The 24,483-nt window shown below is 38.4% G+C and overlaps 12 protein-coding genes across 12 annotated transcripts; 5 read left to right on the top strand and 7 right to left on the bottom strand.

The window, feature by feature from the left end:
* Positions 1-1,017: 1,017 nt before the first annotated feature.
* Positions 1,018-1,692, bottom strand: FCF2 (Fcf2p; the record flags this gene model as incomplete). The annotated part of the gene is made up of 1 exon (XM_456207.1): positions 1,018-1,692. One exon carries the CDS (start codon positions 1,690-1,692, stop codon positions 1,018-1,020), a length of 675 nt encoding a protein of 224 aa, XP_456207.1.
* Positions 1,693-2,134: 442 nt separating this feature from the next.
* IES3 (Ies3p) lies at positions 2,135-2,728 on the top strand (the record flags this gene model as incomplete). The annotated part of the gene is made up of 1 exon (XM_456206.1): positions 2,135-2,728. One exon carries the CDS (start codon positions 2,135-2,137, stop codon positions 2,726-2,728), a length of 594 nt encoding a protein of 197 aa, XP_456206.1.
* A 317-nt stretch (positions 2,729-3,045) lies between these two features.
* Positions 3,046-4,545, top strand: FRS2 (phenylalanine--tRNA ligase subunit alpha; the record flags this gene model as incomplete). The annotated part of the gene is made up of 1 exon (XM_456205.1): positions 3,046-4,545. One exon carries the CDS (start codon positions 3,046-3,048, stop codon positions 4,543-4,545), a length of 1,500 nt encoding a protein of 499 aa, XP_456205.1.
* Positions 4,546-4,614: 69 nt separating this feature from the next.
* OSW2 (Osw2p) lies at positions 4,615-6,594 on the bottom strand (the record flags this gene model as incomplete). Its single annotated transcript, XM_456204.1, has 1 exon — positions 4,615-6,594. One exon carries the CDS (start codon positions 6,592-6,594, stop codon positions 4,615-4,617), a length of 1,980 nt encoding a protein of 659 aa, XP_456204.1.
* A 419-nt stretch (positions 6,595-7,013) lies between these two features.
* On the bottom strand, positions 7,014-8,678 carry KLLA0_F25190g (uncharacterized protein; the record flags this gene model as incomplete). The annotated part of the gene is made up of 1 exon (XM_456203.1): positions 7,014-8,678. One exon carries the CDS (start codon positions 8,676-8,678, stop codon positions 7,014-7,016), a length of 1,665 nt encoding a protein of 554 aa, XP_456203.1.
* A 1,444-nt stretch (positions 8,679-10,122) lies between these two features.
* Positions 10,123-12,351, bottom strand: BUD27 (prefoldin-like protein; the record flags this gene model as incomplete). Its single annotated transcript, XM_456202.1, has 1 exon — positions 10,123-12,351. One exon carries the CDS (start codon positions 12,349-12,351, stop codon positions 10,123-10,125), a length of 2,229 nt encoding a protein of 742 aa, XP_456202.1.
* A 754-nt stretch (positions 12,352-13,105) lies between these two features.
* On the top strand, positions 13,106-15,526 carry EPL1 (Epl1p; the record flags this gene model as incomplete). The annotated part of the gene is made up of 1 exon (XM_456201.1): positions 13,106-15,526. One exon carries the CDS (start codon positions 13,106-13,108, stop codon positions 15,524-15,526), a length of 2,421 nt encoding a protein of 806 aa, XP_456201.1.
* Positions 15,527-15,855: 329 nt separating this feature from the next.
* BST1 (Bst1p) lies at positions 15,856-18,783 on the top strand (the record flags this gene model as incomplete). The annotated part of the gene is made up of 1 exon (XM_456200.1): positions 15,856-18,783. One exon carries the CDS (start codon positions 15,856-15,858, stop codon positions 18,781-18,783), a length of 2,928 nt encoding a protein of 975 aa, XP_456200.1.
* Positions 18,784-18,938: 155 nt separating this feature from the next.
* On the bottom strand, positions 18,939-20,249 carry STE2 (alpha-factor pheromone receptor STE2; the record flags this gene model as incomplete). Its single annotated transcript, XM_456199.1, has 1 exon — positions 18,939-20,249. The coding sequence occupies one exon, from the start codon at positions 20,247-20,249 to the stop codon at positions 18,939-18,941; it is 1,311 nt and encodes a 436-aa protein (XP_456199.1).
* Positions 20,250-20,891: 642 nt separating this feature from the next.
* On the bottom strand, positions 20,892-21,473 carry TIM18 (Tim18p; the record flags this gene model as incomplete). The annotated part of the gene is made up of 1 exon (XM_456198.1): positions 20,892-21,473. The coding sequence occupies one exon, from the start codon at positions 21,471-21,473 to the stop codon at positions 20,892-20,894; it is 582 nt and encodes a 193-aa protein (XP_456198.1).
* A 458-nt stretch (positions 21,474-21,931) lies between these two features.
* MUM3 (Mum3p) lies at positions 21,932-22,948 on the top strand (the record flags this gene model as incomplete). Its single annotated transcript, XM_456197.1, has 1 exon — positions 21,932-22,948. One exon carries the CDS (start codon positions 21,932-21,934, stop codon positions 22,946-22,948), a length of 1,017 nt encoding a protein of 338 aa, XP_456197.1.
* A 154-nt stretch (positions 22,949-23,102) lies between these two features.
* On the bottom strand, positions 23,103-24,272 carry RNA1 (GTPase-activating protein RNA1; the record flags this gene model as incomplete). The annotated part of the gene is made up of 1 exon (XM_456196.1): positions 23,103-24,272. The coding sequence occupies one exon, from the start codon at positions 24,270-24,272 to the stop codon at positions 23,103-23,105; it is 1,170 nt and encodes a 389-aa protein (XP_456196.1).
* Positions 24,273-24,483: the final 211 nt, after the last annotated feature.

The following is a 24,483-nucleotide window of genomic DNA, read 5'->3' as shown; positions in this document are numbered from 1 at the left end:
GTATTCTGAGAAAGTAGGAACAGTAATTTTTTTTTTACAAGAAAAGTGAAATACGTACAATCAAGCTAGCCAACTACCAGTCAAGGAAAACAAAGTACAAATAATAGCCACAGTGGATCGACCTAGTGCTGAAAACACATAGTTTACAGAGATTTTCTGGTTTCTTGTTTCTGGTACCCTAGTTAGTTTGTCCGACGTACTAACCTCCATTTCCAGAGGAAAATAACTGAGGAATTGCAGTTTTCGATTGGAATGCTCCGTAAAACCTAGTAGTGGCGGTAGCGTTAGTCACCGTACTTGTGCTAAAGAGATAAGTTTTAAGAAAATAAAGAAACAGAGGGACCATAAGCGGAAGAACGAAGTGTGAGTTTCTACGTCGTTTTCTGCGTCGGCAGTGTGTAAAATGTGAAATGGGAACCTGGTATTCCCACTGTGTGTATGTGTGTGTTCCGCTGATGCCGGACTAGCCACAAGAAGGATGGTTCAGCCAAGTTAAAGTTTTTTTGGAACCATTGGTCGTGGAAATCCTCCAGCAGTTCGTTCTTCAACCTAAATTCAAGGTCTGTCTGTTCCGTCTTTCCTTGTTTCTTCGTCTCTCTATCCAATCTTCTTTTTTTCCCACTATCAGCTCAGTCAGGCTTTTCACTCTGTGGCTAATCTAAAGGTAAACAAACAAGAACCAGGTACACGTAGCAACCGAGATTACTAGGGGTTAGACATCACTGTAGGAGATGGATGAACAGATAGAGGTAGAAGTGGGAGAGGTTAGAGCAGCGTTTCTTTTGTGAGATTACGTGTTAGGTGTGGGTGTTCTTAGTTCCTTTTTTATTTCCCTGTGGGATTTGTTGTTTTCCATACGAGTCCGGGTAACAAATAAGATCACGTGCCCTTATTATTCTTCTTCTTCTTCTTCTTCTTCTTCTACTAATCGAAATGTGATGCGTTTCTGTTGCAAGCAGAGTAATATGGATGAATACATAATACATTCTATACATTTATAGTTAGCCGTACATTAGTTTAAAACTTCCGTCTCTTATCCTTGACGGCATTGTAGTGGGCTTTCTTCCCGCTTGTCTTCTTCTGCTGCACTTCGGTGTACTTACGTTTGAAATATTTGTTCGTTGTGTCGTCTGCCATTAACGTCTCTAACATTGTGTTCTTACGTTCCTTGTTCTTTAACCTACTGCTGTAGAACTCGGTTGGACCTTCAATTATTGTACCAACACTGAACCTCTCAGGAATCTTCCATTTATCTTTCTTATAATGTCTCTTTGGATCTAATGCGGCTCTGTGCTTGATTATCATCAAATCACGCTTCACTTCGGCAGTCATCTCGGTTTTCGGTAGGGTGAACCATTTTTCAGTCTCTGTCGGTGGTTTTACCTTGTCTGATTTTTTACGTGATTCTAAGATGTATATCGGATCATCGATCTTGATAACCTTGCTTTGCTCTTCAACTTGAATTTGTTTCCCGTTGGTTCCCAGCTGATCAAAACCAGTTTGAAGTTTGGGCAGTCTCTTCAAGTTCCTCTCGATGGCTTGAAACTGTTCCGTTTTGTCGTCAATCTCTACTGAGAGTTTGTCATCATGGAAGCCATCGACATCACCTTTAGTTGGCTCATCGCTCTGTTTCTCTTCCGCCACTACTCGCTTCAAATCGGCGAAAAGTTCATCTACATTAAGGCTGTCCATGTTTGTTTGGGTTTTAGTGTCCTTGAGGGTCTTTAGCTTATCAAAGGACGCACTCTAAATGGTTTTTATCACACTCTTTCTATCACCTCGTTAAGGCGATGAGCTGGGAGCTATGTAACTATTTTTTTTTTTTACCTTCTGAGCTTCGGATGTTTTGATGCACTTTCGTCGTAGAAAAGAAAGCAACGGTCACGTGCGGGATGAAAGATTCTCCATCTAATACTTATTCTTTAACATCGGTTCAGAAAGATCAAATAAATTGTACTCTCCACAGCTCCCCTTTCAACTAAAACAATATTTATCTTTTAGCGTCTTCTTTGTCTCTACAATATAGTCTCAAACTAAGAAGTCATATGCATCTTTACATACTTCCAAAATCAACAACAAAAAAGAGCAGTAAAGAAAACTCCACACACACACAAACACAAATAAGCCACCGAGGATGACTGTAACGGCTCTGACAGCAGAACAGATAATTAACAAAAAGAGATCCATGGAAGACCTTAAGAATATACAAGTACAAAGAAGTAAACGAGCCATTGCTCGTTATAAGAACGCTCCTCTACACACATCTGCTGACGAGGATCGCAAATCTGGGAACAAAAGACATATAGTAGCCATTGATGACTCGTTAAAGATAAACTATGAGGTGATTCGTCATATTCCAGGTCAGCTAGCTCAGCGAGAAGAAATTGAAGATTTAAACAGGCTTAAGTTGATCCAATATAAGGATTCACTCAATAAGATGCACGAAGACTATATCGATATATGGAAAAGAGAAGACCCAGCTTTGGAAAACGTGGACTATGCACAGTTAGATGAGTCCACACTGCTGGAAGAGAAGAAATGGCTCACAGAACTAAATGATAAACTTAAGAAGGATTATACAGAAGCTGTTCAACTTGAGAAGAAATGGTTTCTCTTAAAAGAGATCATGCTAGAAGCTTGCACAAGGCTAGATCTTTGTGCCGAATCAAACCCGCTTCTCAATAAAAACCAAATCACCCTGGATGAATCAAAGGGTACACTACTGTAATTATAATGAAGCTATATGTACGTAACATTACATTACAATATAGGAATGCAAACTGACTCACGTGATATCATTTTGAACGTCTGTCACTACTACAGGTCTTTTTCACTCTAGTGAAAAATTTAATTGTACAGAACAAAAATCAGATTCTGTTCGAACATCAAATACAACAAACTTGATGGGCACGTCAAAGCTTGACTCGTCTAAGGCAGATTCTGGCATAACGTTGTCGTGGTAATTCAGCGTAAACGTTTGATACAGTAGTGATTCTGTATTAAAGATATCATCCGTTACCATATTCAATTAATACTCATTGCACGATGTCTGATATTCAATTGGAAATTTTACAGAAAGTCGAAAAGTTGGGTCAAATTGACTCAACCTCTGAGCTGTACCCCAGTATCGATTCTCAAACCATGGCTGCTTATTTGAATTCTTTGAAATCCCATGAAAAGATCGATTTCTCAAAGAAAGATACCATTTTCTACAGTTTAACTAAAGAAGGTAATGCGATCGTGGCCGATGGTTCTCATGAAGTGAAACTCTTGAAATTGATTGATCAGTTTGGAAAATTGCAAATCAAAGATGTTGCCAGTCATCTAGGCGCCGACGGGAAGGTTGGTCAAGCTAGAGCCTTCAAGAACGGATGGATTGTAAAGACACCAGAAAATGAATTGAAAGTTAGTGACAAAATTGCAGATGTCTCCCAAGTGAAAGATCAAACCAAGGAACAATTGGAAAAGATTAAGAATAACGAACTTTCTGGTATCAGTGATAAAGAAGTTGCTGATCTAAAGAAGAGAAAGTTAATCACCCCAAGAAAGGAAACTACATTCAGCGTTGTCAAGGGCAAGGAATTCTCTACCGATTTGACTAAGCTGGAGACTGAGATTACCGCTGAAATGGTAGCCACAGGTTCATATAAGGATCTAAGGTTCAAAGAGTTCAATTTCAACTCTCAAGGTATCGATCCACAATCCGGTGCTCTGCATCCTTTGAACAAGGTCAGAGAGGAATTCAGACAAATTTTCTTCTCTATGGGTTTCACTGAAATGCCATCAAACCAATACGTAGAATCAGGATTCTGGAACTTTGACACATTATACGTTCCACAACAACATCCAGCTCGTGATTTGCAAGATACATTTTACTTGAAGGACCCAATCAAATGCGATATGCCAGATGATAGAGAATATATCGCCAACATCAAAGCTGTACACGAGAATGGTAAATTTGATTCGATTGGTTACCGTTACAACTGGAAGGAGGAAGAGTGCCAAAGATTGGTTCTTAGAACACATACTACAGCAATATCTGCTGCTATGCTTCATAAGTTGGCCAAAGATCCAAAACCAACCAGATTATTCTCGATAGACCGTGTCTTCCGTAATGAAGCTGTTGACGCTACACATTTAGCCGAATTCCACCAAGTTGAAGGTGTTTTAGCTGATTACAATATAACGTTGGGTGACTTAATCCAATTCATGGAAGACTTCTTCGCTAAGATGGGTGTTACGGGGTTGCGTTTCAAACCAACCTATAACCCATACACGGAACCTTCATTGGAAATTTATTCATGGCATGAAGGGTTAGGCAAATGGGTTGAGATTGGTAACTCCGGTATGTTCAGACCAGAAATGTTGGAATCCATGGGCCTTCCAAAGGATATGAGAGTTCTGGGTTGGGGTTTGTCTTTAGAGAGACCTACAATGATTAAATACAAGGTTCAAAATATTAGAGAGCTTTTGGGTCACAAGGTTTCTTTGGATTTCATTGAATCGAACCCTGCCGCTAGGTTAGATGAAGATTTGTATGAATGATTTTCCTTGATTGTTCTAAATTGCTTTTGGTAGTTTATAAAATCTATATATGCGCTTCATATCTTCAAATCACCTGTCAGATAGTAATCTATACAGACTACCTTTCCGTTGTTTCCAATGCTCAAATATGTTGTCACTAAAATCCAAATCTCCATATCGATTAGTAGTAGTGGAAAGATGTACTTGTGATTTTGTTAATGTTTCGCAATGAAACCTAAGAATGTCTTCCTGGCTGGTAATAGGTCGAGCTAGTTGCCCATTATTTATGTGTTGCTGCTTGATCAGCTTCCAGTATTGTCCAGCTAGCGATTGATGTCTTATCGCACCATTATTTTTGAGTTCATCCTTTGTGGCTCGTAGCATTTGCTTCGGTAAGTCTGCATAACCATTACGAAGCTGCCATTCCAAATCTGTCATTTCCAATCTACCGGTTGTCATGGGTCTCTGTACAGCACCTTTGAAACCTTTAAATAAAGGCAATTTTAAGCTAGGGTCAATATTGTCGTCTTCATGCATATTTGAGTTTGCCGATACCCTTATTAAACTCCTTTGAGATAACATCCTTTCTCTGCGGGGATGAACTGAAATTGATTCATCCGAGTCCACGTCTGAAGCCGAACTTTCTTGAAGATCATCAGATGTGGTATCGAATTGAATATCTATCATTTTCGGAGTCAAAGGCAATGAGAAATTTATGGAGTCACATCCGAGATACATTTCTTGTATATCCTGTGGCAATTGCAAGTCTGGCGATTTAAGATCATATTTTGATGTCACTTTCAAAGTACTTTTGGAAGATTTTTGTTTTCCTTTTACTTTCACCTTTTTTGGTCTTCCTTTAGTAATTTGAGAATAGTCTGTGGATAAACTCCTCTGTTCGAAATTAACTATTGTCTTCTTTCCACGCAGAAAGCTTGTTTTTTTGGACCCTAATGGGTGTTCATTTTTCAGTGGTGTGCCACCATGGTTCGGTTGCCTGCAATAAAGACTTGATAAAAAGGTCAAGTTACTGCTACCACAATCATATTTGTCTGCTAGATTAATGCACTGTTCGAACAATAATGAAGATGGATACGCAATTTCATTATAAAAACAGTATGCTTCATAATTTATTGTCAAGCAATGCGGATATTTATTTCCAACTGACCTTTCTAAACTCCTTTGTCTATTTTTTAACCGCTGTACTACAGCATTATACTCTGGTTTTTTTTGGTCATTTGAAATGTAAGATCTGATTATCCCCCCATTAGTTTGCTTAAAATATATATCCATCAACTCTTGAACTAACTGTCTGAATACTTTTGCATTCGAATCATTTTCCAATAGGTCATCATATGAATCGTGTTCAAATACTATTGCTAAAATATTCAGCGAAATTTTAGGTATCAACCACTCCCATACCAAAAGTCCAAACACGTTATTTTCTGCCAAAATAACATCGACAGAACTCATATTGTCTCCTCTCCGCAAAACCTCAAGCAAGACCTTGAAGTTACTTCCATAATCTTGTGAATAATTATTGTACCTGTTTACGTTCTCTTTAAGAACTTTTTCTTTAGTGTCGCAGTCATAAGAAATCCCGAATTTAAACGAAGTTGATTCACTCATCAATAAATACGATCCAACAGAAAGTCGCTTCACCTCAGCATCCGTAACAACGGATATTGTAGTAGCATTTGGGTACTTAGCCAAACTCAAAATCTCGAGCTCCACTGCGAAATTACTGTCTATTATTATGGTTATGTCATCGTGAATAAATCTTTCCAAAGATCTCAATTGATTGTTGAATTGGGATATCGATTGACTGGATATAATAATGATATCAATTTTGCCGGTCTTGTAAACCTTGGAAAGAGCTACAAAATCATTAACGGTAACATTCGGCTTATAGGAGCCAGAGCTTGATTTAGTGGATTTCCACGATATTATTCCATCGCCAGGTAAGGAACCTGAAACGAATATAGTAAAACAATTTGACACACTAAGTCTCCAAGACAACAACAGAGTACTAGGTGTATCACCAACAATAAGACAAACTAATTGGTCCATTGTCGGGCCTCTCCACTCTTTGCACTTCGACCTGCTTGGATAAACCCCTGTCTATACCTGGCATACAAATTGTTTTGTGTTGAGGGTCAAAACTGTCAGATGACTGATGACAATTTTTTTTAGAACATAATCTCGCTAAGTATTTTTTTTTTTTTTGGTTTGGTACCTGCGTGGAATTGTGAAAAAGGATAATATGTTAGGGTCTAACCGACGCAGTTTTTCACAGATAATTACGTCCAGTCGCCGATAAATAGTAAAAAAACATACCGAATCTCCATGAAGGATAATTGGAAAGATAACAATTTCTCAATTGATTGCAAATAATTGTATATTCGTAGGCGCATATATGTGGAGAATTGTTTATTATGTAAAGAATATGTATTTAAAGGAATTGAATATATGAGACGGCGGTTCTGCACTTATTCGGTGCTATAAGAAGGTGCTAGATCCGCTAACTTGAAAGGAACACCATTATAATACCAAGACAAACCTTTCCCCCTTTCTTCAACGTATTTGTCAAGAATGGGGAAACAAGTCTGTAGGGATAACCCGTCTTTCAAACCTTGTTCAATGCAACCCCAGATTTTCTTCCTGCGGTTAATTTGTCTCGAAAAGTTTTTATCGCTATTTCTCCATGAAGATCCACATTTTCTCTCTAGTTCTTGGATGGTCGTTTTCCTTTGTTTCATTAATGCAATATCCGATTTCTTAATGGTATCTTTATTTTGTTGCTGAAGCATCAATTTAAGCAATGCTTTCATATTGGAGTCCGATGGCAGTTTGGTATATTCACTCCACAATTGTTCAACATTTGTGGGAGATTTGATTAATATTACACCAAAGTTAGGTAGCTTAGAACATGGATCATTTTCCAGGGATGCGTTGTACAGTGCGCTCATTGATTCATTGTTGGAGTGGGGGTTTGAATTTTTTGTTGCTTCAGCAGTACCGTTACTGTTTGTCTTACCGTGAAGTCTGTTAGCATCCGACGATAAGGGATGATTAGAATACATTGATCCACGGCTTTTTCCGTTGTTGATTCCATTTGAGGTTCGTTTACGTGGAAGAAGTTTTGATACCGTATCTAGAAGCACATTCGTCGTTGCAGACATGAACATGTTTTCTCTGATACTGATGTCATTTAGATAATGCTGTCTTGCCTTTGCGGATTCCAGAGATGCCTCATCTAATTTTGTGATCAGCTGGTGGAAATCGCTTTTAAACTTAGTTATCTTATGGAAGAGGTTATGTAACTGAGACTCATATTCCTCTGAGACGTCACTTGCAGAATCATATTCATCACTTTCTAAGCTTTCATCTTCACCTCCATTTTCGTATCTATCGCCATTGTTTCCCGTAAAGTTATCATTTCCGTCATTATATCCTCTTTCATCATCAAAAAAAGATTTCTTGCTAGTCGTTGAATGAGAGTCCAGATGCCCATGGTTCTGTATGTGATGTGCATCATTTTGATGAATGAATGATCCGCTTACCGTCGATTCATTGAGAGCATGATGCTGATCTGTGATGATTGAAGTTGAGTTAGACTCACCTTCGTCAAACACTGCTGCATTTCTTAGACTTAAGGATTTGTTCACCGCACCATGGAAGTGCTCCTTTGGGCCCTGGTAAAAGTCGAATTTGTCAGCGTGTGTTCTTGCCTGGAATTGACTGGTGTAGTGGAAAGTCCCATTATCGTTTAGGTAGCGTTCATCCGGATCAGGCTCTACCGTAGCATGGGTTCCATGACTATGTCCGTGAACGTCTACGAGACTATGCCTACGATCGTGACTGTAACCATGACCACTACCATGATCATGCTTATGCAGAAGTGAATGTCTACTACCATCCATGATCGGAGACGACCCTGTCACGTGACCGTCGCAATCTCCTAACGGAGAGGATACCCTCGATATCGCGCCCGCCACAGCCGCATCGTACTTTCTACTGAGGTCAAAATCCTGCAATGGATCGTGGTCATGCACGGTTTCACCCTGGTCCACGTTCAGATTCTCATCGGAATCATAAACAAAATCTGGATCCATCAATGCCTTCAGTTTAGGATCTATTATCAACTTGTTCATATGAATATCTATCTAAGATTTGTGTCGGTATAATATGAAGCGGAAAGGAATATCAAAAAAAAAAAATACCTGGTGGGTGCACTTGGATGTATCTCTTCCTAATGCTGATTATTGAATGGATGCCTAGTCTTCTTTAGTGTTGCTATTAAGATGGATTTGAACTCTAGCTGCTTATTTGCTATTGACCATTAACTTATGTGCAAGCATAAAAGATGAAAGAGCCATGAGAGTTCCCGTACCAGCATTATATGTAACATAATTCATCTGTTTACATATCTTTGGTGTCGTGAATAATTTCTACATCTGCTATTTATAACAAGAAAGGTGTTCAATCTGCAAACATGTAATGTCTCAAAGGTTCCAAAACCCCAGAGGAAGACACATTTTTACATTACACAGAAAATTGATATGATACTTCTTTCCTTCTTGTTTCTGTTTAATTTTGGGTTTTTCTGATAATCTGAGTGGAATAGAATAGAGAAACTAGTGCAGGACACAAGTCGAGGCAAACGATTGCAGAGTATACAGTCAAGTGCACATTACAAATCACACATTTTGGAGCGTGACGGCGCAGGGCGTATTGAATGGGGAACTTCATCGGAAGGAAGTTTCATGCACGAAAGAATGAAAAATAAACATTGAAATCGAAGTACAACTATCCTATTGACCAAAAAAAAAAAAAAAAAAAAGAGAGTCATTCTGAGACACCAGGAAATACGCAACTTGGGAAAGAGAAATCACCTGAAATGAGACGAGTAGGAATCATTTTACAAATCTTTTCCAAGCGGGTTGGTAATGACGGGAGGTTTCTATTCAGTCCATAGGATATGGCTTACCTACCGCTAAATGGCTTTTTCATGTCATGCGGCTGATGGGATTTAACTGACACAGTTACATCATTACCTGATTGATGTAGTTGACACTTGAGTTGATATACCAATACAGCTCTCTGATATCAAACTGTTAGTATGCGTACCAGAGGGAGCAAGCAACTGTCCGCTAGGAAACGAACCAATGACAGTGATTTCGTTTTGTAAAGCTGTTCAGTTTTTGATATACAGGAATAATCACGTGATGTGACTGATTGTGGAGTTTTTCGATTTTCTGTATAAAATAAACTTCAGACCTGTCTTAAACACGCTGCGTTATTTTCTGTAGTTCGAGACAAGGTTTTTATTCCTCAGTTACAGAAGAAAATGTAGATAACCAAGAATCAGGAACGGGCTGCTGAGTGTCACGTTTTTTTTTTTTTTTTGGCTATTTCAATGTAACTGTGTAAAAATGTTCAAAATGGAACTTCTTTCCGCCCAAAAAATGTGTTAAGAAGGTCCGAGCACCTTTTCATTGAGAGGCACCAATTGTGGTAAACTTCTCTAAAAGTAATCCAGAACTATCAACTCATATCACGTGCAAAGTTTTTACAGAAATATCTACATACCAGATATTATGGATGCTGTTGAGATAGATGATGTTTCTTCAAAGCAAGCGTTTGTGCTTTGAAGCGGCTGGTCGTGACCGGGTTACCAAATTCATCAATCGGTTCTTTACCTAACTCTTCATTTAACTCAAGTTCCATGGTGTGCTCGGTGTTTGAGGATGATGAGGTGGATGCGACCGCGAATCTTTCAATATTTCGACGACGATGTTCCATATATTCTCGCTCAACTTCTGCGTATATGATTTGATCCTCAACGTCTTGTACTGGCTGTTCTCCAGCGCCCGTTGGATCCCTTTCTTTAATTTCGTTAATAATAGTGCTCTCGTTATTCTGTGATGATTCTGCACTTTGTGGCAGTTCAATGTCATATTCATAGCTTGCATTCTCCTTCAAGAACTGATTTAATTCAGGCTTCAAAGTTTCTACCATCTTGTTATAAGCCTCAAAGTCAGAAGTGTCTTGCAATACTGTGCCAGGATCTTCTACATCGTCATCGTATAATCCTAGGAGATATGCTCTTGCCATGTCATCAAGGTTGTCCAATTGTGCAAAGTCGATTCTTGGCTGGACATGAATTTCATTAGACTTTTGCGCAGGGAAATGAGGCTCAACTAGTTCTTGCTTCTCCTTCATGACTTCCGCAATTGACGAGTTGTTTTGTTCGCCCTCAGCACCGCTGTCATCTTTGTTCATTTCTTCAGTGGGAATTATTGATGGTGTCTTAGTTGGCAGCGATTTTGGTTTTTGTAAGGACTTCATCTTCTTATGAATAAAGTTTGGCGAACCAGTTTTAATCGGAGTATTTTCAACTGAAATCGATGATGTGTCGTCACGCTCAACTATGTCGGTTACCACAGCCTCTACAATTGGTTCCTTTTCAAACATTTCAACATCATTAGTATTAAACTCGCGTTTTTCCGTGGCGGCTTTTTCCTTTTTAAACCTTGAGATACGCTTCTTTCGAGGTGCGGCGAGTGCTGGCTCTTCAGATTCCTTCAAGCCGTTGATGCTACCAGGTTGGTACTTTTCATGCAATACGTCGGCTTCCTTGGCTCCGATCATCTGCGCGAACAAATCGGGGTCAAATTCAACATCTTCTCCGTCAGATGCGATGATTTCTGACTCCATATAGCTGTTTCTAGGGAAATTAAATGTGTTAGATTTGGTTTCCTGTTTCACATTTTCCACTTCAAAGACGTCTAGCTTTGGCGCAAAGTTGACACTTTTCTTCTTCGAACCGCCTTTCTTAAGTATGGACTTAGCTTCTTGCTCAGGGGAATGATTACGATATTCTGTATGTACGAGATCATGTTTTTTGTTGGCCCTCAAAGCCTGTATTTGTTCCATAAAGGAATGCTGAACTCTTTCAGGAACTATGGAGACGGAATAATCTTCATCTTCCTCATTATCGTCGCTTTCTTCATCATACCCATCAAAATCGTATTCTACGTCATTTACGTCGATTTCGCCATCTTCATAATTATCCAATTTATCTAACTGATCTACCAAATCATCGAATGTGTACATGTTTTCCTTTGCTATTTGCATGGTACTCTTGTCTGCTTCCATGATTTCTCCTGTCTTATTGCCAGTTTCCGAAGTTCCTGAAGCGGAAGAGCGATCATCATTCTGAATATTGAAGGCAGTCTCTGGTGAAAGACAATTTTGACGTTCCTGACTCAGTGACAATTGTTGTTCATCACTATGGACTTCATTACCTTTGCCCGAATGCACCTTATTGGCGGGCGTCATTGAAGCATGTATCACATTTCCGTCTTCGTCTAATTCTTCTCTGATCTCAAAGAAACCTTCCTGGTCATCATCATTGTTAGAAACATTCGTATCTCCCAAAGATTTTGCACCGTCTCGAAGTAACTCCATGTTTCGCAATGTGCCATGTGCCTCTTTCAGTTTCTCATCAAATTGTGAAATGGCTTCGGCAATTAAGTTCAATCGAACCTTTATAAAAACCAGGCATTCTTCCCTAGATTTCTCCAAATAGTAATCGTAACCTATATTTTGGAAAAACTTACCATTCTGAAATACTACCTCACCATACTGCCATTCTTCTTCCGAATCTTCGCTCGTGTCAGCATCTCTTATCCTATCGAATATCTGTTCATACAACGGCTGCTGTTCCTTTAAGAAGGTTCTTTTGTTTACCAAATTATCTATGGTACCTTTGACAGTATCCATTAACTCGGCAAAAGAAGCCCCACCTTCTGCTGTTTCCATTGCGTTTCACGACTAAGACTGATTTTCTCAGCCTCTTTACCTGCCTCAGATAACTCACTCTTTCAACAAGCGATGAGATGACTTCATTACGGATGTCAAGTTACTGATTTCCGTTTTTTTTTCTTTTTGGTAGAAGCTCATACAATTTTTGGCATCACCATTTACCTTGACCCAATGGAAGTCACGTGAACAGAAATTCCTATTGTCTACCAAGGTGGTTATGGGAGACGTTCATATTTCCGTAGAAGACGTAAAAAATTTTTTTTTCTTTCCATAAGTTCGGATTTCAATATAGAAAAAACCAATACCCCCATTCACCGGACAAACTGTTGCGTTCCACCCAAACAACCAACATAAAAAGGAAAACCACGCGCTTCAGAACAGTCCGGTGGCTCGTTCAAACCTACTGAGAATCAACCATCAGTAGTGATACTTAAGGACTTTCATCAGTTCTGCAAAATCCGTACCAATAGCTGCTATCTTCAGTCCTATTTTAGATTTGGTCTCCTTGTTTTCTGCCTCCTTCACCGCCACCCGATTGCTTGCCAGTGAAGTTTTTCGCAAAATTTGGCCCCGAAAACAGGAAGAAAATAAATTTGGGCCCCCGTAAAAGAACCAATTTTTTAGAGGGATAATTGTAGTTACCCTTCCTTTCATATTTCTCGCTATTGAAATCTGGAATTCAAAGATCCTTCTTTGGCTTCAGCCGCATAGCTATCAGGGTAACTACACACGGGCATTGACACATTGCAGTATGCCAGCTCCTGCAGTGGATTCATCGAGGTTCAGGCACAGAAAGATCAGCGTGAAGCAACGACTTCGGATCTATAAGAGCCATGAAATTAAGGATTTGGAACAAGAAGATGTTTCGGCCATCAGTTCCCAGCATCAACAGCGAGAGCTGATGGAGATTGAAACTGGTGTGGAGAAGAATGAAGAAAAGGAAGAGCATTTATACAAAATTCTTCAATCCAATCAGCTTCGAGAGAACAAGAAGGATCTATTTATTCCAACACCAGACGCCTCGAAAACTTGGGACGAGTTTGACAGATTTTACCAAGGTGAATTCAAATGTCCTACGAGTTATATCCAGTTTTCTGCACAATTAGAAGATTGCTGTGGTACTTTGTATAATATGGATGAAGAAGACGAAATCTTTTTGGCAGATTTAAATAAATCCCTGGCGGATTCGGTCGAACCTCTAACGGAAGATGAGTTTGAATTAATTATGGCCAACTTTGAGTCTTCCATCAAAGATAGGCAACCCTTCCTGTCCATGGATCCCGAGAGTATACTTTCATTTGCAGACCTAAAACCAACCATGTTGAAAAACGATGTTGGTGATTCTGGCGTAAAAAAGGAACTCGCGAAGGAAATTGGGATGCCTGAAGATGAACCATTCTTGACAATGTTTGACAATAAAAGACCTCTAGGTAAAAGGGAAAAAAATATGGAGACTCTTATCGAATTGTTCGGAGAGAAAATACACGATCATTGGAAGCAACGCAAGATATCACGTCATGGTTGCGATATCTTCCCACAATTGAAATCGGAGCGTAATAATGATAAAGACGATAATGATCCATATGTGTGTTTCCGTAGGAGAGAGCTTCGACAACCTAGGAAAACAAGGCGGATAGATGTTCAGAACTCACAAAAATTGCGACTTCTATGCCAACAATTGGAATATACTAAAGATTTGGCACTCACTGTAGCCAAAAGAGAAAGAGCAGTATTAGAAGTCCTAGAAAACGAAAAGTTCGTCTTCCAAGCGCGAGCCCAATTGAAGACAATGAAGAGAAAGTTAGGCATAGATGCCGATAACGAGGATTTGTACTCGGCAAAGAAACAAAAACTCGTGAGTTCGGTGCGTACAATCAAACAACAACAACAACTTCTTCTTCAAAAACAGCTACAGATACAACAGCAGCAACAACAGCAACTACAACAGCAGCAGGCAGCCATTACTTCAGATTCATCTGTTAAACGTGCAAAATCTTCAAAATCGTCGAAACTTCACAAAGAAGACAGTGGTCTATATGCTGATGAGAAAGGAAGCGAGCCAAAGAAGAAAGGCCCAAAAACTGGTTCAAATAAAAACAAAGAACAATCACTGTCATCTGCGCAGGAAATTGGAGCTCAGTCGCCTGTTGCCAATGTCTCGAATGTACAACAACAGCAAAAACAGGCATCTTCTCAAGTATATGTTAAATTGCCTAACTCTAAGATACCTGATATCGTGTTAGAAGATGTCGGTAAATTGTTGCATTCAAAGGAAAAAAGCACAAGGAAATTTGTTGAAGACAGGATGAGAAAAAGGAAACAGGAAGATGGTGACATCTTTTTCAACCTCACTGATGATCCTTACAATCCTGTTTTCAACCTTTCAATACCAGATAACGTCAGCCCCCAAGATGCTCCATTTTCTTCTGTTGCTGGCTCAAAGTTCGAAGTAAAAACATCCTACTATTCACCTAATCTTCAAAATTATATCACTGGCACTGCGAATGATATAAAGGTTTTTAACAAGGAAGGTGAAGCTGTGGAGAACAATGAGTATAAAAAGTTAGAATTTTTCAATCCATTTGATAACGAGATTCATACTCATTCTCGTGAATTTCCAATCGCTTTCAGACGCCGTCGCGGTCGTTTCAATATGGAATATATTGACCAAAGAAAAACTGATCACAATATTAACGACATGTTATTACAATTTATTGATTTGGATGGAATACAGAAGCAAGAACTCGATAATGATGTTATAAATGTGTATGATTCTAAACTGGATGATTTATCCAGGTCATATTATCACTGGAAATATGATTCCAATTACAACATTTACGGGTCCAAGTTTTCCGACGAACCGGCGAAGTTGAACCAAATTTCAAACGATACTCAGGTGGTAAGATTTGGAACCATGTTAGGATCCAAAGCATACGAGCAACTAAGAGATGCCACCATCAAATATAGACAGGAACAAATCAACAAAAGAAAGAAACTGAATTCCCTGCAACAACAGCAAATGCTACAAAAGGGTCAACAGCCCATTAACAATGCTCCTCATTCACAGTCCTCTTCCCCACCATCTCATCAGGACACTAGGAAGAATCCAGGATCAACTCCAAATCAGTCCAGTCCGCCAAAGAAACACGTTACTCCTAACGCTGCTGCATAACGAAATTGTAAACTTTTGATGACACCAAATCCCATTATAAATATGAACTTGTAATTAGTATTTTCCGCATTCTTATGCGAATCTGTAACAATATAGATAATTCATGTTATTAAGCATCGTGAGCTGCATTATACATCACGTGACTGAACTGACTTCAGCTTCTTTTTTTTTTGGTTTACGCATCTAAAATCGGCATCTTGCATCTAACATTATGTACCATTGCAAGCATTGATTGATGAACTATGCCCAGAATAGTGCATTCACTAGGAACACTAAATTTAGAATAATACCTAGGATACTGGTAGTGGTTTACCAAGCCAGTTGTTAAAATGGTCCAAATTGACTTACCGGCTGAGTCTGCTGTTCGCATCAGGTATCCTACATTGACGAAGAAACTAAGGAAAAGAAGCACGCTTGTAATCATAGTGGGCTTGCTTCTGCTATGCATTATTACCTCCACTCATATATCTCATAATTTCAGCGGATCAGATACACCTAAATGCAGATCAATCTATATGTACCCTTCGTACGCCAGAATTGATGGATTTGATTCAAGACACACTAAACTCGCCAAAAAATACCACCTCTACCTATACAGAGAACAAGGTAAAGATAAAGAGCCGAAACATGGTGATGAAATACAGCTTGATGGTATACCTGTCCTTTTTATTCCCGGCAATGCAGGAAGTTTCAAACAAGCTAGATCTATAGCTGCGGCAAGTGCCAATTTATACTTTGACCATAAATCAACTATTCAAAATTCCAATGCAAAGAACATGGATTATTTCACAGCCGATTTCAATGAGGATTTCACTGCCTTTCATGGGCAAACAATGCTGGATCAGGCTGTATACTTGAACGATGCAGTACGATATATCTTGTCAATGTATGCTCAAAGCGCTGCCTATAAGGAATCCAACCGCCCACTACCTAAATCTGTCATTTTATTGGGGCATTCCATGGGAGGAATAGTGGCAAGATTAATGCTTACACTACCGAATCACATACCAGAGTCTGTAAATACCATCCTGACGTTGTCGTCCCCTCATTCAACAGCCCCCGTCACTTTTGATGGTGATATTCTAAAACTTTATGACAGGGTAAACTCATACTGGACCTCAGCCATGAATGATATGGGCAGTTATTTTCGAAACAATGTTTCTGTGATCTCCATAACAGGTGGTATTTTGGATGACATATTGCCTGCCGATTATACAAATCTCCAAGGTATTGTTCCTGAATCAAATGGCTTCACTACATTCACTACTACAATACCGGAGCTATGGACCCCAATTGACCATTTGGCAATAGTGTGGTGTGATCAGTTGAGATATCTTTTGGCAAAATATATTCTCGAAATTGTCAATGATGATGCAGGAGGAAAAACCGCGACTTTAGATATTAGAATGCGCAAAGGAAGAAAGTTTTTCTTGAGTGGACTTGAAAGAATTACTGATGCAGATAAATTGATCGATAAAAACTTAAGCGCCCCAGCCGTAGATTTCAGCGACACAGAAAGTGTCCCTGAGAATCATTTACTTGTCTTAAACTCTTCTGAATCAATGTCCACAGGATATGCCTTCAATATTTCTAAGTCTGTCGACTATAGCTTCGAAATGCTCACATCACTCGTCCAATTCGATATTTTCTTTTGTAAAGACATATATGGAAAGGATTGTATTAACGGATTTTCAAGCTTTTCCAAAGTTCCTCACTCCACAAGTCTACAAAAATTCCCAACTGACTCGTCATGGGGAGAATCGGTGTCTCCTTTTCGCTTTATCTCATTAAATGGCTCTCTATTGCAGGGTTTCCAAATAATAGTTTTCCAGGGCTCAATGAAAAAGAAGGAAGACTTTGTTCTAGCAAAGTATAGCGATGATAAGAGCATTGAAACTGCAAGCGACGGATTGTGGAAACTATCTTTATTCCCTTTTAGAATGTCCTTAAAAAATAAACATTCTTTTGTCCATGGCCTAGCATTCCCAAATTTATGGTCCTCGCTAATCTCCTTCAATTTGAAAACAACTTTCTCTGACGAAATAGATAGCATGTTCAGACCGATGATGAGACAGTATGTTAATAATCCATATGAAACCAAATGGCATTTATTGGCTGCCTCAAGTTCTCATGAAATCAATATGCACAATATATCTCCCTTCATACCACTTGATGATACCATAGACAAGTCATTAAATTTGATGTTCTTCATCCCACCTGGAGAGGAAATTTCTTTAAGACTATCCATAAACTGGAAACTAACATTGAAGATGCTTTATATCAGATTCAGATTAGCTTTTGCATCAATTCCAATATCGATAATTGCTTTAGTCTTATGCTACCAGTTTTACTACTATGACAGCCCTGATAGTAAATTCATCAGCTTTGATACTGGTTTGATGAATGTTTTGAATAATCATAGTCTATTAATATTCCTCTTTTTATCAGTAGGACCGATAGCAATCAATCATAAGGCCATATTGACCTTGCTGCATTACTTAGACCCTATTTCTTTGAGCAAACCAAGTAGCGATTCTCATATGTTGAACAATAACTATATGCTGGGTCTACGTGAAACATTTGTGTGGTGGATTGGACCAGTCTTTTTCATAATCTCTGTCGCATTATTATTCATTATTTTGAGACTCATAAATGTCATCGAATTTGCAGTTATTAAAATTTCCTCAGCAATCACAAGATATACGCGTATCACATTTCCTGATCCTCTTAACGATATGACACATCATAAACTACTTTTTAATAACAGGCAATTACTGGGAGTATGTTTTATTTCTTTGGGAGTCATGGTCTATGTCCCATATCAGTTCGCATTCATCCTTGTAAGCTTAATTCAAATGTGGAACTGCATGAAGCTGGCAGTCTTTACAAACAGGAACAACGCAAAATATTCCAATATACACAACTATAACGTGTCATTCTTAATGCTAACAATATTCATGATACCAATCAATGCTCCAATAGTTGTCGTCTTCTTGCGTAATTTTGCGATTAGGTGGGAGACGGCCTTCAGATCGCATCATAATTTCTTAGCCATAGCACCAACATTGCTTCTAACATTAAGAAATAGTCAGTGCAATATTCCTATAATCAAGAACAGAATGAACTGGCTGATCGTTGTCTCAATTCTAGGATATTTATCCTTTTATTCTTTCATGTACGGCATAAGAAATTTATACTGGGTCTACCACATTTCCAATATCCTTAATGGGGTCTTATTCTTCCTAACAATATTATGAAACTAATCGATAAAGAGTAATTCTAAAGTATAATTAAATGAAATTAAAGAACCAGCAGATACTATGAGCTGCTATATGTATACCTTACTAAAATATATGATTGGTATGATAGAGCTCAACAGAACGTAAAAAACTAGAAACCAGAGACACAGTGTTTATCTTAATTCTTTGAATACGGTTTTCGATTGCATTAAACCGTCATCTTTGTTTTCATGAATTGCATTCACCCAAAATGCCCTTGCCTCTTCATCAGCATCTGTTTCTGAGGTATAGATGTTGGAAGCTTTCAATTGTTTAATCACTGTTGCATCTGTTGATCCTGGAGAAGAAACAAAATCGGACCTTTTTGCTCTATCCATAAAAGATTCGCCAGACTCTAAATCCATCTCCAACTGTGTAGATAGTTCAAGTTCCTTTGAACTACAACCATCCGAAGTTTGTGGTGAGTTACTGAAAGAGTATTTGTCACTAAAGGCTTTACCATAAGAGTAGGATGATGAATCATCACGATTTTGTGCAGAGTAAGGGTTGAATTGGCGATAGAAAGTACTGGCACTTGGTGCATCATTTGCAGCAGCAGCCCAGATAGATGTCAAAGGTAGGGAAAGAACTACAAGCAATGTAGCAATAGAAGTCAACGACTTAACTCCTTTATTGTTCAGCGCGTAGGCGAGAATATACAAAACCGATGGACCTATTAATGTCTGAGTAGACATGATGAGTAGAATGTGAAATGAGTCAAATTGTTTCAAACCTAAATGTCTCCTAGCTCTGAAAGCCAGGAAAAGTTTCACTGATAGAAGAAGAGTGATGAAATTTATTGAACATGCAAGTAAAATAACTGCTATGTTGTAATAATATGTGTCAACTTTGTTCAATGGACTATCATACACTACAATAATAGATTTTATTGCAGTAATCATCCACATGGCTACAGTTGCAGCACCAAAACTAGCGGAGACGCCAGTCAAAATGATTCCTATCTTCCTATATCTATCTGCTTTGAAAATGACTCTTACCTGAAAGACTAACGAGACCTCAATACACGCAACCAATAGACATTGAATTAGAGTCACGGCACCGTAAAGATGTTTGTCACGGTCGCCTATCATCTGTGGGAACAAAGTTAGAGCAAAGGGAACTCCTCCAAAATTGCTCAACAAATATGATAGATATAAAGCAGATTGAACAATTGTAAGAACCAAAGAACTCTGATTTATTATGAATATCGGCGTCTTTCTATTCTTAGAGACCATCCACATTATAATCAACGCTAATCCAGCAGCGCCGATCCTTGTTCCAAAAATAATTGCTTGGGTGATGTTTTCATGGACAAGATTTTGTAGCTGTTGAAATGTTATTTCAGTCCCATCTCCGTAAATTGAACTGTATGTTAGGACGGACTGCAATGGATTATATGTCTCATTGTAGAACAATGGGTTCAAACTGGGTATCTCTTCTGACATGTTAAATAAGTTAATGCTTATTGTCAAAACATTAAGGGTACTTTGACGTAAAAATTTGAAGGATGTCAAATCAACATTGAGTCTCTCAATCTCACCTTGTATCACAGAGAGGTGCCTTTATATAGTCACTTTTGAAGTATGTTCTCTTGACATGAATAAGTTTCATGAAGGAATGAAAAAAAAAAAACCTCAATAAGTTTCAAACCCAAAGCACATTTAGTAATCTCCTCAACTTGAGGCGGTTTTTCTTCAGCAGAGACGAATGCAAAGTCTTTTGCATTCAGGATTTTATTTCATTAAATTGTGTCAAACCGGCTGTAATCTATGTGATTGCCAAAAAAGGCAGTTACAATGAGATTGGATCAACAACTTTAAACGCATGTAATCATGGGCAAAAAAACGAACAGCAAAATACCCAAAATGGTCTATTCAAAGTTAGATTGCTTTACCCCGTTTGAACTTTTGGCGAGGAAAAGGACCAGCTGAATCATCAGACTCAAAGACTAAATTAAGACTATGGTAAGAATAAATAACACTAGATGTAGCACTAATAAATAATAATGATAATAAATAAATGAGAGTCTAATCTGCTTGGAGGTCAATTCTCCGATGAATTACATATTGCTTGGACAGAGTACCACACTAAAACCTTCCAAATACATATGCTCTCGAATCCCCCTTATCTTTATCCCAAAGAGTAGAGACCAAATCTATTAGTCCGTTATTTTCCGTTTCTAAAACATAAATTCCGTAAAGACTGAAGGAGCTTCCAAGTGCCAAAGCGAATTTAGCAGCCTTGTGCCAGAATCCGAATTTTCTCTTAGGGATATAGTCAATAATGCAACTTGTTATACCTAAGTACGCATGTATTAGTATTGTACTGGCCAATAGAGAATCAATCACTGGGAAGGGGAAACCTGATGCAAAGGTAGCAGAAGACATAGCTCCATACAAAGGAACCATTGTCAAAGGAACTAACGACACTGCAGTGATACGTTCATAATCCCAGTGATACGACCCATGGAACCAATTCGGTTCTGTCTTTGGTAAGTTATCGTTTACGTTTCCGGTAACTCCGCCTGGAGGTGGTGGGATTAACTTGTACTTCGCAAACTTACTGGAACTAAAAACAGCTGGTAGCCTGATACCTCTCAACTGACGATGAAGCAAAGAAGTTCTTAACATGACTGGAAGTGGCTTGTTTATCATTGATCTGGCAATCATTATGTCGTCTTGGCTGCCATCCTTACTTTTCAGGTACTTTTCGATGTATGCGAAGTGATGAGATGAGCTTAGTCAAAAAATATTTCATTTTTCACTTCATCATCGATAATGAGATTGGAGCAAAATTGATGAGATCTGAAAAGAATACAGAAGATGCAGAATAACCAGAAAGGCAGTTATAGCGGTAGTGGTTTCTGTTAGAGGCTCTATGAATTAATTCAATCGTAAAATTTACATTCTAATTACAATGTATCGGTGACAAGTTTTTCTAATGTAAACTAAACGATGGTCGTACTGTTTACGTTTTCCTATTTTTCACTTGAAACTGTTTGTCATGCGACAAAACAAAATGGTTAAAAAGTCTGTGTCAGTGTGGAATAAACACAGAAACTGTTCCTAACTAGCTAGAAAACGATCCATTACAATCGTTTTCTGTTAGGATGAAGAACTAGTAAACCATGTCTGTACTGAGTACGTTGCAAACAAATGTCACGGGACCATGGTTTTCGATACAAGACAAGCATCTTATAAAATGTGTGGCCTATTCATGGTTTTTGTTTATACTTTTCATACTTCAGTCAGTGCTAGCAGGGTGGATATGGTATATGAATCAATGGTCCAGAATCATTTCATCAAAGTATTATTACAGGGGTATTATGAAAACTGAGAAGATTCAAACCATGGTTAATATATGGATTAATGAATTCATTATATGGAGTGTGCTAAGAGAAGATATCCAAATTATTTACGAGGGGGAAACAATCAACACAAAATGTAAGAACCAACTAATACTAAGCAACCATAGATCAATTATCGATTATACTTTGATTCAATCCCAGTTCGGAGCTGAAAATGTAATTTTCGCAGGTTGGACTCGTTTAATGAAGTATCCCAGTTTTAAGCATTTTTGGACAATATTCAGGCATGATGAGAATGACAACGTTTCGGTATCAAAGATTAAGAAGTTTTATGGGCCTGAGAATTTGGTAATATTTCCCGAGGTGAATATCTTCACACCAGAAGTTAAATTGATTGAAAGAAAGTTAATGAAATTGAAATACAAAGGATTACCTGTTTTGCATAACGTTCTATACCCCAGATTTGGTACTTTCGTAAATCTGATCAAAGCTTTTTCAAACAGCAATGACAGAAAATGGTGTCGCATGTTGGAGTACCTTATTCTTCCGACAGAACCGATATTACGTGACTCAATGAAGTTACTAGATTTAACTTTGGTTTATTACAAGATCACGTTGAACTCAATGGGTGAGTATAAGTTGGAGCAAACAATTCCAGCTCTATGGGACATATGGTCGTTGGAATCACCAATGATACTATGCATCCACGCATCGTACCATGATGTTGATAAACTCACTAAAAAGAAACCCAAACAACTAGAAAGTTGGCTAGAAACCCAGTGGTGTGCTAAGGATAAATTGATAGATACCTTTGAATTGAACGTGGAGATAGTCTAAAAAATGATACAATATTGTATGTGTACATTCCGGGTTGATGGTATTGCGAGAAATATAATGAGTTCTGTTTCAGGTTTTAGCTATTTATTACATTACAACAGGAAATTGGAATGTAGGACGTCATTTATGCAAGGATCAATAAGTATTAGTTTATTTATTCTAAATGAGTTTTTGCCAATTCGGATGCCAATTCATCGACGGTTTCATCCTTAACAAATTGTGTTGGTTCCCACACGTCTTCTTCCTCGGCGTCTTCGTCTTCACTTTCTTCCTCTTCTTCGGAGTCAATTTCTTCCAAATCATCCAATTCATCTAATTCGCCGTCGAACAAAGTAGGTAATATCGATAAAGGATCGGAATCCTCTTCTAATCTATTACCATTCAATTCCAACAATTTCAATGATGGTAAGTTACCATCTTGTAAAGCAGGAATTAATAAATGTTCTAAACTCTGTTGAGTTAATTCATTGTATTGCAACTTCAAAGTTTCTAAATCGTCGAATTTATTCTCCTTCAAAACTTTCAAGACTGCATGAGAACCAGGACCCTTCAACAAACAATCGTTCAAGTTCAATTCCTTTAGTTGAGCCCAATTAGTTAAATATTTTGCAAGTGTCTCTGATGCAACAGCAGTGAATGTATTATCTTGCAAATCTAATACATGCAAGTTTTTGTTGTGAGATAGCCCATGTTTGATCAAATTAATACAACCCTGTGGTCTAATTCCGTTTTGGTATAAACGAACAGCATGTAAATCATCACCATGAGCTCTTAAACCTTGAGATAGCCAACGCGTGGATCCATTTTCTAATCTATTTCTGCCGCAGACAAATGTTTCCAACAGCGATTCACCAGCCTTTTCCTTATTTTTGGCAAGTTGATATAAGGCCTTACCGATTCTTTCTCCCGCAAATGGACCCATACCGTTGTTAGCTAAAATCAGATGTTTCAACTGCACAGTTTCTCTGATGAACTTTTCTAATGAGTCAATAGTACGCAATCCGAACGCATTATCTGATAAATCCACTTTGCTCAATTTTGGACACGCTTGCAAAGCTGGCAACAACAGTTGTAGCGATTCGACAACCTCATCGACCAATCTAGAGGTGTACATGTCCGCAAAATTCACTTCTTCAACGTTATCACGAATCGAAGCATTTTCTTTGATAGTTTTAGCTAGAGCTCTTGAAGCTTCCACACCGATAGTGTTTCCTGAGAGATCCAAAGAGGTAACTTTGTCCATCGATTTCAACTCATCGAGAACACTTTTGATATCTTCTTCAGAAGTCCATTTTTGCTGTAAACCAGCCTTGCTAAACGACATTGTTTTCTATTGAGAAATGTCAGCGATCAGGAACACCGAGTGAGACAGATTCACGAGTATTTGATACTAAATTTAGGCTGTATCCGTCATCAATGTCAGTTTATGGGACTAGTTAATCAAATTTTTTTCTTTCTTCGATTCTTCGAGGAATAAAGTTGCATCACGTGATAGAACATATTTGTAATTCGACATTCACTACCAGTGATAGAGC

This window comes from Kluyveromyces lactis (genome assembly GCF_000002515.2).
Source record: "Kluyveromyces lactis strain NRRL Y-1140 chromosome F complete sequence".
Classification (NCBI taxonomy): domain Eukaryota; kingdom Fungi; phylum Ascomycota; class Saccharomycetes; order Saccharomycetales; family Saccharomycetaceae; genus Kluyveromyces; species Kluyveromyces lactis.
The sequence above is the reverse complement of the archived record's forward strand: the minus strand, read 5'-3'. Positions and strand labels throughout refer to the sequence as shown.